Source organism: Staurois parvus, unplaced genomic scaffold (assembly GCF_062004578.1).
Source record: "Staurois parvus isolate SC_StPar_1 unplaced genomic scaffold, SC_StPar_1.0 ptg000209l, whole genome shotgun sequence".
NCBI lineage: Eukaryota > Metazoa > Chordata > Amphibia > Anura > Ranidae > Staurois > Staurois parvus.
The window spans coordinates 6,425,001-6,442,500 of record NW_028318005.1 but is presented as its reverse complement, the minus strand read 5'-3'; the positions used below and the strand labels follow the sequence as shown (position 1 = coordinate 6,442,500).

General features: G+C 42.4%; 1 protein-coding gene across 3 annotated transcripts in view; it reads left to right on the top strand.

Moving 5' to 3' along the window:
• The window catches only part of RAF1 (Raf-1 proto-oncogene, serine/threonine kinase), a 179,303-nt gene that overhangs the window by 130,381 nt on the left and 31,422 nt on the right, over positions 1–17,500 (top strand). For all 3 annotated transcript variants that reach the window (XM_089678716.1, XM_089678715.1, XM_089678718.1), the window contains 3 exons: positions 2,333–2,360; positions 2,452–2,558; positions 4,360–4,477. In XM_089678716.1, coding sequence (XP_089534842.1) covers positions 2,333–2,360; positions 2,452–2,558; positions 4,360–4,477 — 253 coding nt within the window. The remainder of the gene's footprint in view (positions 1–2,332; positions 2,361–2,451; positions 2,559–4,359; positions 4,478–17,500) is intronic.

Here is a 17,500-nt window from a genome sequence, read left to right as displayed (position 1 = left end):
AACTGTGTATTTTAAAGCATGGAATTGTGATTTTTGTTGTTTCTCAGTTTGTCTTTCCCTTGTTTGTTTTTCTTATTGTCTTGAGATGTAAAGTACATTTTCAAAGCCCACCTTCATCTTTTTGATTTTGTGAAATATCCTGCTTAAAATGGTACAGAAGTTATGTGAAATGGTTTCGTTTATTTCAGGCTTCCCAAAGTGTGTGGATGTTGTACTATGCAAGTGCTAGGCAGCTACATAGACTTCTATTGTCTTCCCCTAAATCCGTCCATGAGTTGATGTATGGGCAGCCCATAGAAGTCCATGCTATGCTTAGAACTTGTGCATTTCTGCACTTAGCCAGCTTTGGGGACATTAGGGAAGACGTTTAGTGTAGCCACAGGGCGATACTGTGGGTTCAATCACGTGTATGTAGCATGTCACATCCTCTTATTTGGAATACAAAGTATGTTAATAAGTTTTGGGGACAGTCTTGTAGACAAAGCAGAGTACATGGGGTCTGCCAGTATACAGGTGTCTGTTCAAAGGTCTGCAGTTTGACTCAAGGCAAGTGGAAAGGAGGGTCCTGGGGTGTTTTGAGTAAATATTCCATTTGATTCCTGTTCCACTCTAATGAAGGAGAACGCTTATCCCTTTTGCCTGAACTTGCTTTTGAACTGTCAGCTGTACTCATAAAATTTAAAGGGCTTGTTCACCTTTACCAAAATGCACCTTTTGCAGTTCAAAGATTGTAGGCCAAAACTGCATTGACAAAGCCGCCTTCAAATCTTCTACAGCCTGTGATGGCTCTGGTCCTAGTTATTGTAGAGATGGAGCAGCTGTTGCAACCAGCCACCCCCTAGTGAACAGGAGCGCGTGTCATCCTGTTCTTTCAGGCCACACATGCACAACATACCCTCCCGTGGCATTAGAAGATGCTGATTCCAGTGGCTGCTCTGCCTTCACAATAACTGTGGAAGGAGTCCTCGCAGGCAGTCGAATATTTTAAGAAGGCTTCTCTTTAATCCTATTTTGGCTTATCTTCTTTGAGTGAAAAGGGAGACATGGCTGGAAGGTAGGTTGAGCATAACATGCGTCTATACCAGGGGCGGACTGACAACTCATGGGGCCCCTGGGCAATAGGGGATCATGGGGCCCCTGTCTTTGCCCACACTCAAAGCACACCCAAAAAAAGCCTATAAAAAGGTACCAGTGGCATTTCATGGGGCCCCCTACTGACCCCGGGCCCTCGGGCAGTGCCCAAGTACTCGAATGGTCAGTCCGCCCCTGGTCTATACCCATATGGCAAAGGATAGTGTGCTTTTTTGCAAAGGTGACCTTGCCCTTTAAGGTGGCATACACTGTTTACAAATTTCTGCAGTAAGCAAAATGAGACCATCCTTGGTTCAAATGTGTAGAGCCTGTATCGGTATAAGATGATACACAAAACCCCCCAGTTAGAAATACGTTGGAAAGGTTTAGAAGAACTTCAATGCATGCTTTTGTTGCTTAATTCTGTGTGACTAGTAAAGTGTTACAAAAACATTTAGTGCTTGAGTAGTGAAATCTTTGCCTTTACCATACCTGTAGTAACTTGGAAATGGTCATGGAATGTCTAACTCATTGTTCATGAAGACATTCTAGGAAACATCAAGGGAATTTATATGCTTACGTCTCACATTTTTGCATCCTTCACTGTTAAATCAGTATTTACAATAATTTGCATGAAGATCACTTTCATGGACATTAGAATCCAATTTGTATAGTTGATACTTACTGATCTGATATTCTTTAAGTTCTTGTAAATTTAAGTTGTATGCAAGTAAGGATTGCAAACTGGTGTGGTCTTACAACACTGAGCTAGGTTGTGGTAAATTTAAAATAGTTTCTCCACAGGAGGTTATTTGTGCTTCCAAGTTGCCTCTGAAAACAGCTGTAAGAGTCGTCCTTTTACAAGTTGACATGATGCAGTTGACTGAGTAGAGCCCGCCATTGTGTTGTGATTGTTTTTGTCAACAGGCGCCTGGGTCACTTAGACACAGACAAGCAAAGGCTCATTGAGATGGTCGGCTAAGGGGCAGTAAAAACAGGCAGTTGAACTGCGGTTTTACCATCCATCTAAACCTCAGCAAAGATGGCCTTCATTTTTCTCTCATGACAGGTTGACTTTATTTTAAAGATTGACTTTTCAGCAGCTGATACGTCTTTAAACAAGGAAGGTGCTCTATATAGATATTCCTAGGTTTAAGGAATGTTTAAGAAAGTGTGTTTTATATGTTTATATATCCGTGTTTGCAATTCTGGTTATTTTTAGCTTTGTTTCATTAAAAATTGTCTATGGTTTGTGTTCTAGGATGCTGTAAGAATCCACAGTGAGTCAGGTAAATAAATGACATTTTGCTTCAAACCCATTTTTACTGTCCTGTGTTATAAAAGGATCTGTGCTCTAATCTTCACCCATTTTGTTGTCAGGGAGTCCTAATAATTTGAGTCCCACTGGATGGTCTCAGTCCAAAACCCCAGCTCCAACTCACAGAGAGAAGTCTGCAGTGTCCAGCAGCCAGGAGAAAAACAAGATTGTAAGTATCATACTGAATTTGAAATACAACCTATTTGGATGGAATATGAGTAACTGGAAGTGGTGCTCTTGCAAGGCAGAGAGGGGAGTAGACTGATTGTAGGCTATACCACTCTACAGGGGAGAACTGGTGCTCTCAGTAATGGAAATGGCATTTCTCACAGACAAGTGGGTAAACTGATCTCCTTTTGCTTGATTCTACAAGAAATGCCATTCAGAACAGTCTCGGATTCACGTATGTAGTGTTTTAAGGCTTAAGACCACCTGTATCTGAAAGCATTGTGGAGAAATTAATCTTCAGTGTTCATAACAAAGTCCCTAAAATGAAAGTGCCTCTCCCATTTTTTTTTTCTACTAATGGCTATACCTTTAAAATTATACAGTGCTTGAACAGTTGGGCTACAGTTCAGCTGTTAATTGGACCACAAGACCCAGAATTTTCCTCATACCATCATAATGATAGCATGATGGGAAAGCTCATATTAAATTATGATCGCAAAACTTTTTGTGGTTCAGTTCTGCTTCTATAAATCTATTTAATGAATATATATTTCATTCTCAGATTTGAATATGTATGTAAAATTCACCTGATGCAAACAGAAGCCCATGAACACAGGCCCTTAACCTCTTCCCAATCACATACCGCATATACTGTCTGCAGCAGCAGTTAAAGTGGGCTGTGCCGCTCATCTGTCTCACATGTGTTCAAGGTGGTCTGGGGTTGTGTCTTAAAAGTTGCTCACAGTGGGCTGTCAGTAAGCTGACTGAGCTGTTGCCAACAGCTCTCGGTCACCGATTTTGATCAGGAGTCAACTGGACGGGCTCTTGATCATGTAATATCTGTGAGAAGAGAGGTCACATGATCAGGAGGGTACTCTGCCTCCAGGCATTAAAGGCAATTTAAAGAGCTGCCAGCAGCCTTTGGAAAGAGGTTTGAAGGTGCCTCCATACGCAGGCACTTTTTATGCATTTAAAATAAATGAGTGCTAAAACAATCAAAAGCAGCCAAAGCACCAAAAAGGCAAACCAAAAAACCTCCAGAATAATCAAGAAAAACAAAGGGGTGCGGCACTGGAATCTCTACAGACAAAATTCAAATGTATGCATACACATAAATTGCACTTAACCCAAATGTGGATATAAAGTGACAAAAGTGCAAATCTAAAGGTGATATTGGTGAGCACGATCAATCTGCTGAGTGTTCATAACCATACATAGTCCTGAAAACAGTTCATATATAAAAAGTGCTTAGACGTGATGATTCATCTGGGGGATCTCAAATAAGTGCTCCTTACAACATTCTGGTGATGTGCCTTGAAATTGTTAGGAATACGCACTCACCAGATGCGCAACCTTTATGCGCGTATAAGCATGTGTAAATCTCAAAGATGTCTGCTGAAGATCTTCTTCAGAACCAGCCTGGTCTGGTCACAAACCGTTAAGGATCCCCGTCCCCTGGGCAGTTTGCAGCACCTATGGCCTCACTCCAGAATGGGCTTTTCCAGAAGACCAGACCTGAACTTGTGGAGGAATTAGCAGAGTCCCAGCGGGTGGTACCTGTCCCTTCTCTTCCTAGCTCCAGAGTGATCATCACTTCTAAGCATTTTTTTATATATGAACTGTTTTCAGGACTATGTATGGTTATGAACACTCAGCACATTGATAGTGCTCACCAATATCACCTTTTAGATTTGCATTTTGCACTTTTGTCACTTTATATCCACATTTGGGTTTAGTGCAATTTATGTGTATGCATACATTTTATGCATTTGCCTTTTGTTTAGTAATTCGTTATTTTGCAGCGCTCACGGGGACAGAGAGATTCCAGCTACTATTGGGAGATCGAAGCCAGCGAGGTGATGCTATCTACAAGAATAGGATCAGGATCATTTGGGACAGTGTATAAAGGCAAATGGCATGGTAAGTACCAAACCTGGTTGTATGCATGTCTGCTTCCTTTCATTGACATTTTGTATTTCTTTGTAAAGTCCACTGCCTATACCAAATGTCACAAGTGGAGTTGACGCCCAGAATTATGTAGAACGTCATCAAATACATTTGCCAAACATTGAATATATCTATCATGTATTTTGCTTACGTTATCATCTTGTAAGCTTACTTCAAATTAAAATGAGCAATAAATTGCAGGGCAGAGAGGAGGCAGCTGCACGTTAGTACTGTTGGAGGTTGATGTCATTTGGTTATTTTGAACTTTGCAGTTTTCACACAAGAATCACTTGGATAGGGTTACAGAGTTATTCACTGCTATTCTATGTAAACATATGCACTGTACACTAATAAATGCACATAACTTATACATACAATACCATTGTTTTTTCAGAAAATATATATTTGTAATGTATACATAAATGGCATCAAGATCATTGTATTAATGAACATACAGTTCAAGCATTATAGTATACAAAATGGTAAGCATAGTATGTCAGCCACGGCATCACCTGCCTGGAGTTTGCATGTTCTCCCTGTGCCTACATGGGTTTCCTTTGGGTACTCCGGTTTCCTCCCACTCTCCAAAGACATGCTGGTAGGTTAATTGTCTCCTGTCTAAATTGGCCCTAGTATGTGTATGTATGAATGTGAGTTAGGGACCTTAGATTGTACACCTCTTGAGGGTTAGGGACTGATGTGAATGTACAATATATATGTAAAGCGCTGTGTAAATTGTCAGCGCTATATAAGTACCTGAAATAAATAAATGAAATAAATAATGCTGAACTCTGACAAAGACCCAAATGAATGCAGCACTATATCTATTAACTCCTTAGTAAATGGATTTTTTTTTCTTTTTGCATTCAGGCTGGTAAGCAATGTAAATGACCAAAGTGTATAAAAGAAAACATTCAGCCAAATGGATATTCACAAAAATAATTGTATACAGGCATTGTATGAAACGAAGGCCTCATGCACAAGGGCGTTTTTGCAGCCACTTTTAGAGGTCGTGTTTTTACTGCTTCCAAATGACCCTCCATGTTATCCTATATGTCCATGCACACATAGACTTTTAGAAACTTTTTAAGTAGCAGTGGTGTTTACCAGCAGGAGAAAAAACCCTGCGTTCAGCAGCATTTTGGCATAAAAAATGCTTGAAGCGTGTGTTAGCACTAGGCACATTTTAGAGCTTGACCGTGAATCCATTTCAATGGCCTGTAAAGGTGCTTAACCGATTGTAAAAGCGGTAGACAACAACCATCAGGAATTTTTATTTATTTTTTTTTTCGTTCTGCCAAAACTCTGCTACTAGGAGGAAGAGCATTTTTAACCTCTTGCCGTCCGCCTGCTGTTTATAAACGGCAGGGCGGTGGCAGTCCAGGGGCGGGTTGCCGTTCATAAACAGCACCTGCCTTTTCTAGCTGTGCGCGCTCCCTGGGAGCGCGCACCACCGCGATCCGGTGCCCACTGTGTCCTCCGGACACAGTGAAACACCGATCGTCGGACGGGACCTCTGTACGAGGTCCCGATCATGTGATCACTGATTGGCCAATCAGTGATCACATGCAAAGTAGTAAGCAAGATGTCACTTGTGACATCATTGCTTACTATGTGTGAAATCTGTGAATGATCACAGAGGTCACATGGTACAAGGCTATTCACAACAGCCTTGTACCATGTGACAAGCTGTGACCACTCACAGCTCACTCAGTAATTCTCAATGACTGCAAGAATGCAGACAGAGAGAAAGAGAAATGATTACTTTTACATCCAATATGGGTGTAAAAGCAATCGGTGTAAAAAAAAAAAAAAAAAAAAAAATCATCACCCCCCACAAGTAGTACAGTGTCACCATGGTGACACTGTACTGCTAGGGTGACAGTATGTAAAAAAAAATAAAAATATAAAAATGTAAAACATTTTTTTTAAAAATTATAATTTTTGGTTATAAACTAATTTGGATTTTTTTTTTTTTACTAAAAAAATAACGGAATAAATTTTGGCCAAGATTTATGATGAAATATTATTTATCTGCAAAATTTTATTTAAAAAAACATTTTTTTTCAAAATTTTTGGACATTTTCATTTACATAGTAAAAAAAATAAAAATCCCAGCGGTGAATAAATACCACCAAAATAAAGCTTTATCTGTCTCAAAAAAAGGTAAAAAATTCATATGGGTACAGTATTGCATGACCGCGCAATTGTCATTCAAAGTGTGATAGCGCTGAAAGCTAAAAATTGCCCTGGACAGGAAGGGGGTAAAAGTGTCCGGGCAGGAAGTGGTTAAAACCTGTGGGCAAGAGACCTAAATCTCAATCCAGTACGGGAATGGCGTGGCAAATTACACCGTGATGCTGCACTGGCAAGCTGACATGTTTTGGGGGATGCACCCCCTTCTTCAGAATTGGTGACATGCCTGGAGTTTAGCTTTAACATGCAAAAGTTTAAAAATGGACTTGCGGTAAATTGCATTTTTGCTAAAGCACTCCTTGTATTATTCAAATATTGTGCAGACTTTGTTCCACATGTAAAAGTAGGAAAGGATGTTCTAGGGCTAGGCCAAGGGTGTCAAACTGACGGCCCTCCAGCTGTTGCAAAACTACAAGTCCCATCATGCCTCTGCCTTTGGGAATCATGCTTGTAACTGTCAATCTTGCAATGACTTGTAGTTTGGCAACAGCTGGAGGGCCACCAGTTTGTCACCCGTGTTCACACTTCAACGGTGAGGTAACACGTGTATTAACGTGTGCTATGCTTATGTTGCCCATTCCTTTTAATGAAATGGCTAATGTACCAAAAGGCACCAATAAAAAAAAAAAGTGCATATACTTTTTGTAATGCAGGAAGTCCGTTTCTGTGTGTTGTAGTGTGCTGCAGTGAAACAGTGTGAACCCAGTGTTGTGCAGTAGGCTGAACTATTGCTACATTGATGAGATTTTATACTGGGGTCTTAGGGCCTTGCCAACTCTGAAAGTCTTCCTAAACCAAGAGTGGATGTTGGGGGTTGGAGCAGAAATCAGAACATTTAAAGTGGTTCTAAAGTCACATTTTTTTTTTTTTTAACCTTTATGTATTTTATGCATTAAGGTAAATAACCTTCTAACCTTCCTGCGTTTAAATAAATTGGGTACATTGAAGCCAGAATACTTGTAGGAGATACTAGATTAAAAAAAAAGGGATGGGTCATACTTCAGATATTTTGGGTCAGATGATATAGCAGAAAGTTTAAATTTTATTATTATAATTCAATAAATGATATGATTTAATTTAATTAAAAATTTAGTTTTATAAATCTCCTAGGTGTATATATGCTCTCTGGGCAACATAGGATTCAATGAGCCTCCCATGTTTGTCAGAGAATTCAACTGATAGCTGAGGTAAAAAATGTTTAGGTAGCACGATCACTGCCCCCCCCCCCCATACTTGCCTTAGTGGCTGTCTATAGCGGCTTCGTCCTCTCAACGGCTTTGTGGGGGACGGGGCCAAACTGACACAAGTGCCCCAATAGCAAACGCTTGCTATGGGGGTACTCAGAGAGGAGGAGGAGGAGGAGGAGCCAGTAGCACCTGCTGAGTACCTGAGAAGAGGAGGTTTGGGGCCATTCTGTGCAATGTCATTACACAGAGCAGGTAAGTATAAGACCCCTTTCACACGGACTGTCCGATCGGGTCTGCCTGAAATACTGACAGGCGGACCCGATCAGACCATCCATAGAACTCAATGGACCGGCGGGTGTCGGCAGACAAGTATCTGCTGATACCTACCAGCATCCGATCCAATCCTGTACGCCAAAAACAGATGGATGGGGATTGGATGGAAACGGACAGGTGGTCCGTTTCCATCAGACCGCCACATAAAAGACAACTGACAGTGTCTGTCTGCTCTGCAGCAGTGGAGCGGACACAGACCTGTCATCCGACTGCTCAGCGGGGATCAGTGGAGAGATCCCCCACTGGGCAGGTGAGTCCTCCCTGTCGGAAAGGAGCCTAACATGTTTGATATTAACAAAACTTTACAATGACCGTTTTTAAAGCCGTATTAAACCCAAAACCTAAAATGTAATATACTGAAGCTTAGATGTGACAGCTGCATTCGTTTTCTTTCTTTGGCTCTTTTATCCTCGGTTTTCATTTGGTGATCTGGCTAGTAACACATCTTCTTTATTAGAGCACTCCCACTCTGGATGAATAAGCACAGGGGCACCATTAAACAGCAGCATTGTCAGTCTAGGGCAGGGGTCTCCAAACTTTCTAAACAAAGGGCAGGTTTACTGTCCTTTAGACTTTAGGAGGGCTGGAGTGGCCAGTGGGAGTAGAAAATGTCCCAGTGTCAGTAGGCGTAAAAAAAAAATGACATAGTGCTTGTAGTCAGGGGAAGGAGGAATAGTGTCCAGTCATTGGTATTAGTTGGAAGAACAGTGCCCCATTATTGGTATTAGTGGGAGGAATATTGCCCCATTATTGGTATTAGTGGGAGGAATATTGCCCCATCATTGGCATTGGTGGGAAGAATGGTGCCCCATCATTGGTGTTCGTGGGAGGAATAGTGCCCCATCATTGGTGTTCGTGGGAGGAATAGTGCCCCATCATTGGTGTTCGTGGAAGGAATAGTGATCCCGTCATTGGTGTCCGTGGGAGGAATAGTGCTCCCGTCATTGGTGTCCGTGGGAGGAATAGTGCCCCATCCTTGGTGTTGGAGGAATAGTGCCCCATCCTTTGGTGTTGGAGGAATAGTGCCCCATCCTTTGGTGTTGGAGGAATAGTGCCCCATCCTTTGGTGTTGGAGGAATAGTGCCCCATCCTTTGGTGTTGGAGGAATAGTGCCCCATCCTTGGTGTTAGTGGGAGGAATAGTGCCCCATCTTTGGTGTTAGTGGGAGGAATAGTGCCCAATCATTGGTGTCAGTGGGAGGGATAGCGCCCCATCATTGGTGTCAGTGGGAAGGATAGCGCCCCATCATTGGTGTCAGTGGGAGGGATAGCGCCCCGTCATTGGTGTCAGTGGGAGGGATAGCGCCCCGTCATTGGTGTCAGTGGGAGGGATAGCGCCCCGTCATTGGTGTCAGTGGGAGGGATAGCGCCCCGTCATTGGTGTCAGTGGGAGGAATAGCGCCCCGTCATTGGTGTCAGTGGGAGGAATAGTGCCCCGTCATTGGTGTCAGTGGGAGGAATAGTGCCCCGCCATTGGGCATGGGCTGCAGTGTGGAGATCACTGGTCTAGGGGGAAGGGAGTATTCTATGTACTAGCGGATTTAAATAAACTAAAAAATCAAATCTGAGCTCCAACTAATACTTTATATGCAGTTATAGCAAACATTTTTTTCCTTTTGTGATCAAGGTTTTACATGAATAAATAAAAGCTGATCATTGTAATTACCAATAACCATTGTAACCACAAATGGTTTTGCGCCTCTCTGTAACTGATTAAATTCTGCTGGAGAGCATGTTCTTTTGAAAAACAGCAGACTTACTGGCTGGATCACCAGATAAAAATAGAAGAAAGAAAATGAAAGCAGCCATCACATATGAGAATTGGTAAACTGCAATAGAATAAATTGGGTGTAATACCACTTTAACCACTTGCCTACCGGGCACTTATACCCCCTTCTTTACCAGGCCAATTTTCAGCTTTCAGCGCTGCCGCACTTTGATTGACAATTGCGCGGTCATGCAACATTGTACCCATATGAAATTTTGATCATTTTTTTCTCACAAATAGAGCTTTCTTTTGGTGGTATTTAATCGCCACTGGGCGCTTTACTTTTTGCGCTATAAATAAAAAAAGTGCAAAAAATTTGAAAAAAAAAAAGTTTCTTTGTTTCTATTATAAAATTTTTCAAACAGGTATTTTTTCTCCTTCACTGATGTGCGTTGATGAGGCAGCACTGATGGGCACTGATAGGCGGCACTGATGGGCACTGATAGGCAGCACTAAAGGGCACTGATAGGCAGTACTAATGAGGTGGCACGGATAGGCGGCACTGATAGACAGCACTGATAGGCGGCAATGATAGGTGACACTGATGATGGGTACTGATAGACGGCACTGACTGGCATCACTGCTGGTCACTGACTGGCGGCACTGACTGGCACAACCCCTGGGCACTGACTGGTGGCACTGACTGGCAGCACTGGTGGGCGGCACTGGTGGGTGGGCACAGGTGGGTGGCACTGGTAGGCACAGGTGGGTGGGCACAGGTGGGTGGCACTGCTGGGCACAGGTGGGTGCACAGGTGGGCGGAGCTAGTGGGCGCACTGCTGGGCGGAACTTGCGGGTGGCACTGCTGGGCACCGATCATCAGGGCACTGATCATCAGTGCCCTGATGATCGGTGCCGATCCCCGCTCTGACAACTGCCGGTTCTCGGCAGTACTTTCCTCACGATCTGACAGCGTGAGGAAAGTGCAGCTGAGAACCGGCACTTGCATTTCCCTGTGATCAGCGTGTCATTGGACACCGCTGATCATGTGGTAAAAGGCCGCTGTGATTGGCCTTTTACCACATCACGTGATCAGCTGTGTCCGTAGGAGAGCGCGTTCTGGGAGGACGTCATATGACGTCCACTCAGAACTGGCCGGCCGCAGTGCAGCCGTCATTCGGCTATCTGCGGTCGGCAGCTAGTTAAGCAAGCATGGTTGAATAAAGTCTAAGCCTCCTGTATGTACAGTCTGTTGTCCTTGTACCCACAAAATACTTCATAATGGCTGTGCTATGAGTAAGGATCAAAAAAAAAATTAAATGAAACTGAACATGCACAGAAAGCGAACATTTTGTCTGAGTCTACTTAAAGGATAAGTTCACCTTTTGGACAAAAATAATGCGCATTTTTTGTGCAGGTAAACAAGATGTGTATTTATTATTTTGGTCCAAAGGAGCCTGTAAAACATTGCACCAGCCATCAGTAGATCACTGATGCCATGCAGGTCTCCTGCAGACCTGTCAGAATATCTGCTTGTCATACGGGATGTACAAGTAAGCAGATATTTTGACGGGAAGTTTCAATGAACTACCACGGTGTCACTGTGAATGAGTAGTGTGGCTGTGTGGGCAGAGCCCCTCATGGCCACACTGTTTTAAGATCTGACAGATGGCTAGTATAGGAGAAGTCTCCCTGTACTATCTGTCTGAAGGAGGGGGGTGGTGGGCGCAGCTGCAGCTATGGGAACATGTTACATGTTCCACCCTAAAACCGGTTGGAACATGTAACATGTTCCATAGGTGAACTTCTCCTTTAAAGAACAAAAAAAGCTGCATGAGCAACTGCTGAGAGAAAAAACCCCACTTTGATCATTATTATGTAATACACAACATGGCATATAGAGTGCAGGGGTCAGGTCTATGTAACAGCAGTCTGGACCATGCAATGTACAACCGAGTGTAGCAGTAAGATGTATGTATCATGTGTCCCCTTACATTGCTGGTCCGGAGGTAGAGCTGAGGGTCCTACCTGTGCAGTACAGTGAAAATCCAGCGGTAGTGCAGTCTTCTCTACCACCCAGATCAAAGCCTTCTCCCTGCAGGGCTGTGCTCATCCCCTCTGACACCACTGTCCAAACTCTCACACCCAGAACAGACTGTGGTGGATGACCTCACGATGGGCTACAAAACAGATCCGCTGCTATCAAGTGGTTCAAGGCAGAGAAAAGCTCTACAGTCTGCCTGCATGGATCACAGAAAAAGAAGTGTTTATTGGACTCTGTGTACCAGCAGTATAATGAATGAATGCACATCTGTGTGCTCTACTACAGTGCAGTAAGAACACTGAGGGCCGGTTCACACTATAAAACTCAGTCTGATGCGTTTCCACATTCACGTTTTTGATGCATTTCAGTGCATTTTTATGCATTCCAGTTCATTTTTTTTCTCCCTCTCTTTTTCTTCAATTGAAATGGGGACATATGCATTCCAGTGCATTTTTGGTGTTTTCTGGTGGGTTTTTGATATGTTTTACCACGTTCCGTGTTTCTTTGCAGAAAAAATGCAGCATGTTCTTTTTTTTTTTCCTGCAACCAGAACGTGCTGGACCTGCAAGCACTGATGTGAACTATGACATTGACAACCATATAACCTACTTTCTGTGCGTTTTTTGTATGCAGAAAAAAAAGCAACTGAAACGCATGTAGTGTGAACTGGCCCTGATTATCAATTCATGTAAGTAACAAATCAGGCAGGGCCATAATAAAGTCATGATTGGCTGATATAATTCTATGTATAATAATTTTGTTAGCGCAGAACTATACTCACCTTAGCTCCCCGCCAGTCAGAGTAGCTGGCTTCCAGGTATTGAACATTTGCCACTTTCAGTGGCTGGGTGGGGATAATGTCACTCTTGCGCATGCATGGGAGTTCCATCGACTTTGGCATTGCCACATTTTACAGTGAACTGCACATGACAAAGCATGTCTCTTATGCTTACACAATCCTGCCTGGTCCACTTTAATAAAGTGGTTGAATTGTATTCACAAAGAGGGGACTAAAAGAATACCCGATTAAATTTCAGAAGATTGCAGCGCTAGGTGCATTGTGTGCTATACTTTGCACAGGGTGGACTTTGTTACATGTTCAGAGTGTACTCCACTTGGACTTTGTGCTTATGAGTTTGCACATGGGAAATGTTTATAAATTGTATGCACATACTCTTCTGATCCTACTGTCACCGGCAACAGCACTGCTCTGCACTTGTCCCAGAGACTCAATAAGGTTGACTTGTTAAATCTGGTGCAGCTGTGCCTGGTAGCCAATCGGCTTCTAACTTGAGCTTGATCATTTAAGCTTTGACAAGAAAAACTGTAAGCTGGTTTCTATGCAGAGCTGCACTGGATTTTGCACTCTCCAGTTTACATAATCAACCCCAATCAGTCTAAATCTTGATGTCCCTTCTAACAAGCAAATCGCAATTTTCAAATGCAGCGATCAGCCACTAAGGGAGCTAGAAAGCTGAGACAAATACTTTTCTAGGCATGTGGGTGAGCTATGCTGGATGTAAGACTTGTGTTATGAAAGGGGAGGGGACATATGCCAATTGAAAAGAGTACCAACACTGGACTCCAGAACACAACCCAGATCTGCAGGATGTTGGGATTTTGTAGAAATTCCTGGGAACCCTGGGTGACTCTGGAGGTATGCATAAACCTTATGTATACTGGAGATAATGGGAGGATGGACAGACCTTTTAGAGGCATAAACTACAGATATACTATGGGGCTAATTTACGAAGACACTGAAGAGTGCAAAATCTGGTGCAACTGTGCATAGCAGCCAATCAGCTTCTAACCTAAACTTATTCAATTGAGCTTTGATGAAAAGCCTGGAAGCTGAATGGTTTGTATGCAAAACTGCATCATATTTTTCACGCTCTAATTTTAGTAATTCAACCCCTATGTTTCAGTTCTGTGTTACTTTTTATATAAATGTTTAAATATAGAAAACAAAACAAGAATACCATGTGTGAAGACTTTGATATTATTTGAATTATATTTTAAAGGATAAGTTCACCTTTTGCTTAAAAAAAAAAAAAAAAAAAGTGCATTACTTTTTTGTTACAGGAGCAGATCAGCAGATCACTGGTGCCATGCAGTTCTCCTGCAGACCTGTCAGTATGTCTTCTTGCCTGTATGGGATGTAAGAGCAAGCTGATATACTGATAGTAAGATTCAGGGAACTACCACTGCACTCCACAGCACCGTGGTAGTTCATTGAGAACTAAAAGCCAACATCCGCTAAGGCTAGCGAGACTTGCAGTTTTTCATTCACAGTGGCGGAGCGGATCCTCTGCTAGTTGTCAAAGGGAGGAAGAGGGGGTCAGCTGGGGGTTGGTCTACTCATGACATGTTATACCCTGAATATGGACTTAACATGTTGTGAAAGGTGAATTTATCCTGTAAATTGTGTACAGATTTGATCTGTGCTACAGATTTGTGTGTAATGTTAAGTAATCTTGTGTCAAATCTAAAGATGTAGGCAGCTAAACATGCAGGTGTTACTTTTCCTTCCTATTGGTCAGTGAGGAATGGATTACTTCTTAATATGCTTAGTCTGAATTGGCCAGAATTGTGCGTTTTATGATTGCCTATGTGAAAACATTACAATCGGCAAAATATAATACCATACACTTGTAGTGTTCGTAGTAGTGAATGTGAACGGTCATTTTTCTCTTATGAGCTCTCCTTGGCTCTAAACATACCTGGTCCAGCCAAAAAGATAATTGGAATCCCACTCCCTTTTGGTGGCAATATTGGGTCTCTGCAATTTTCCCCAGCTAGAGAAGCTCCTCCCACAGATATGTTTCTGACACTCATGGTAATCGCAGAGAGTTGTGGGGGGTGTTAGTTTATGTTGCAACCTATTAGTTACAGAAAGGTGACCTATAGACACAACCTACCCACCTGCTTGATGTACTTGCAAACATCTATAAAACCTTTCTTTGTAAACACCAGTGGTTACGAAACAAATGCAAGGTAACTATAACACTTTCTAATTACAAACAATGGCAGCTTGCCCCCAAATAAAGAGTTATAATATAATATTTTTAATATATATATATATATATATTACTTTACTGCAGTTTGCTAAAATTGGTTCCAAACAAGAGGAACTTGCAAAAACCACAACATGATGAGGCAGAAGCATTTATCACAGATAAATCAAGCTGCGTGTATCTGTAAACCCCCCTTACTTTACAGTATAGTTTGGCTTCGCTAAGGGATTTGTGAGTGTGCATGTATACACTGCAAATATTATATATAGTGGGGGTTTCACTCAAGAGGAAAGCTAAAAAATAACTCACTGGGTTACCTTTGTAGGAGTTTCCAGCATAAGAACATAAATCTTCCAGCCTCCTGGACATCCAAACGTTGCAGTCTCTGAGCCTTTCTCTACACCGACTCACCACATGTCTTCATCAGCTTTGCGACCAATGAAATGCTCTCCTGGGCTGCACAGGTTCCTGTCTAAAGACACAATGGGGTTGATATACAAAAACTGGAGTGTGAGAGACATGGTGCAGCTCTCCATGGAAACCAATTTTTTTTTTTTTTAATGTTAAAGCTTCAATGAACAAGCTGAAGTTAAAGCTGATTGGTTACCATGCACAGATGCACCAGATTTTGCCCTATCCAGTTTTAGTAAATCAAGCCTACTGTCTCGCTGCTTCGCAGGCAATGGCCTGGTCAGATCTGGCTACCTCTCCTTGAGGCCAGGGTAGATACTTTCCTAGTTTATTTCTCCATACACATACAGTGGACGGCACAGTGGCTTAGTGGTTAGCACTTCCCCCTGGCAGTACTAGGGTTGTTGGTTCGCATCCCACCACCTGCCTGGAGTTTGCATGTTCTCCCTGTACCTGTGTGGGTTTCCTCCAGGTACTCCGGTTTCCTCCCACACTGCAAAGACATGCTGGTAGGTTAATTTGATCCTGTCCAAATTGGCCCTAGTATGTGTATGTATGAATGTGAGTTAGGGACCTTAGATTGTACGCCCCTTGAGGGTTAGGGACTGATGTGAATGTACAATATATATATGTAAAGCGCTGCGTAAATTGACGCCGCTATATAAGTACCTGAAATAAATAAATACAGTGCTACATCTCTGCGTGGATTTGTCAGCTCATCATTCAAGTCTATAGACTCAAATACAAGATTCCTCCCTTTCCTGTCAAAGCACATTCCACTCTACTTAGTGATTCATGGGCTTTTCAGACTTGCAGTGCTGCCACCTGGTTTTCTCTTCCCATGTTCATTAAGCTTTACCAGATGGCTAGTCAAGCCTCATGTGATGCCAGCTTTGGTTGTGAGGCACTTCATCCATTTAGGCCCTATTGAGCCCCCTCTATCCGTTGGCTTTTCATTTGCTCTTTTTGCCTACCCTTCAGTTGGGCAGCTTTTGGATTTCCTAGAATTACTGCTGCTCTGTGTCTCTTAATGAGCAATTAAGAAAACAGGATATTTGACTTGCCTTATAATCTGTTCTTGGCCCCCAGGTCCCACTCCTCTATTCTTATGATCCACCCCTAATATTGCTTTTGCACATAACTGGAGCACGATGAGAGTGGGAGGTATTCTAATGGACTGTCTTTGTTTTATTTGCCAGTGTCCCATCTCCTGTAGGCAGCAACTTAACCCTTTGTATCAGAATTACTTCTGTATATGGTTTGTATAGTAATGCAGGCTTTGCTTACTGCTGTGCAGTGCTGCAAAATGGTTGTGCTTTACCGCTGCCTCTCACAGTTCAAGTCTCCATGCTGACTAAACAATCCTTTGTGTGGCTGATAGTTCAACAGTTGGTTAGCAAATTAGCAATTGGCCTGGGCAGGAAGGGGGTGTAAGTGCTTGGTATTGAAGTGGTTAAAAATCTATCGTATTGCAAGCAAAGGTGATAAACTTCTCATTTCATACAATATCCTGCTTTTCTTTATAGTATAAGGATATATTTTCATCTTTCATGGAACTTATTAAACTGCTGAATAATCTCCCTGGAAATCCGTCCTCAGTAGTGATTGAATGTATTTAGTGTACATTAGCTCAAGCATGACTGTACTTGGCATATACTTTTAATCAAGCCTGTAAAAGCTCCATTAGATTGCAGGCGGTGTATGTATGCATGTCCTAACTGGTCAGATGAGATAAACTGCACATTTGCAGGGATTGTTGTCATCCAACGCACAGTCTGCATTGAACTTTCTACAAGCAGAAGTCAAACAGATGTTGCTAGTAAACAGATATTGCTAAAACCCTCTAATGTTGGCTGCAATAAATATACTCCTCGTGGAATACTTCAAGCTGCATTCACACTGCATCCTTTCGTGAACGTTGGTAAAATCACAAGAAGAATATGCACATTTTTGGCACCATACATGTAGGGCAGCCCATTCGTTTGAATGGCCTGCCTTTCTTGCGACAAATGCTGTAAATTAGCCCATGTGCTTTTTTTTTTTTTTTTTTTTTAAGCTTCGTGGGGTTTTAGTTTGTGTTGTCATTTTTGCGTACTTTTTTTTA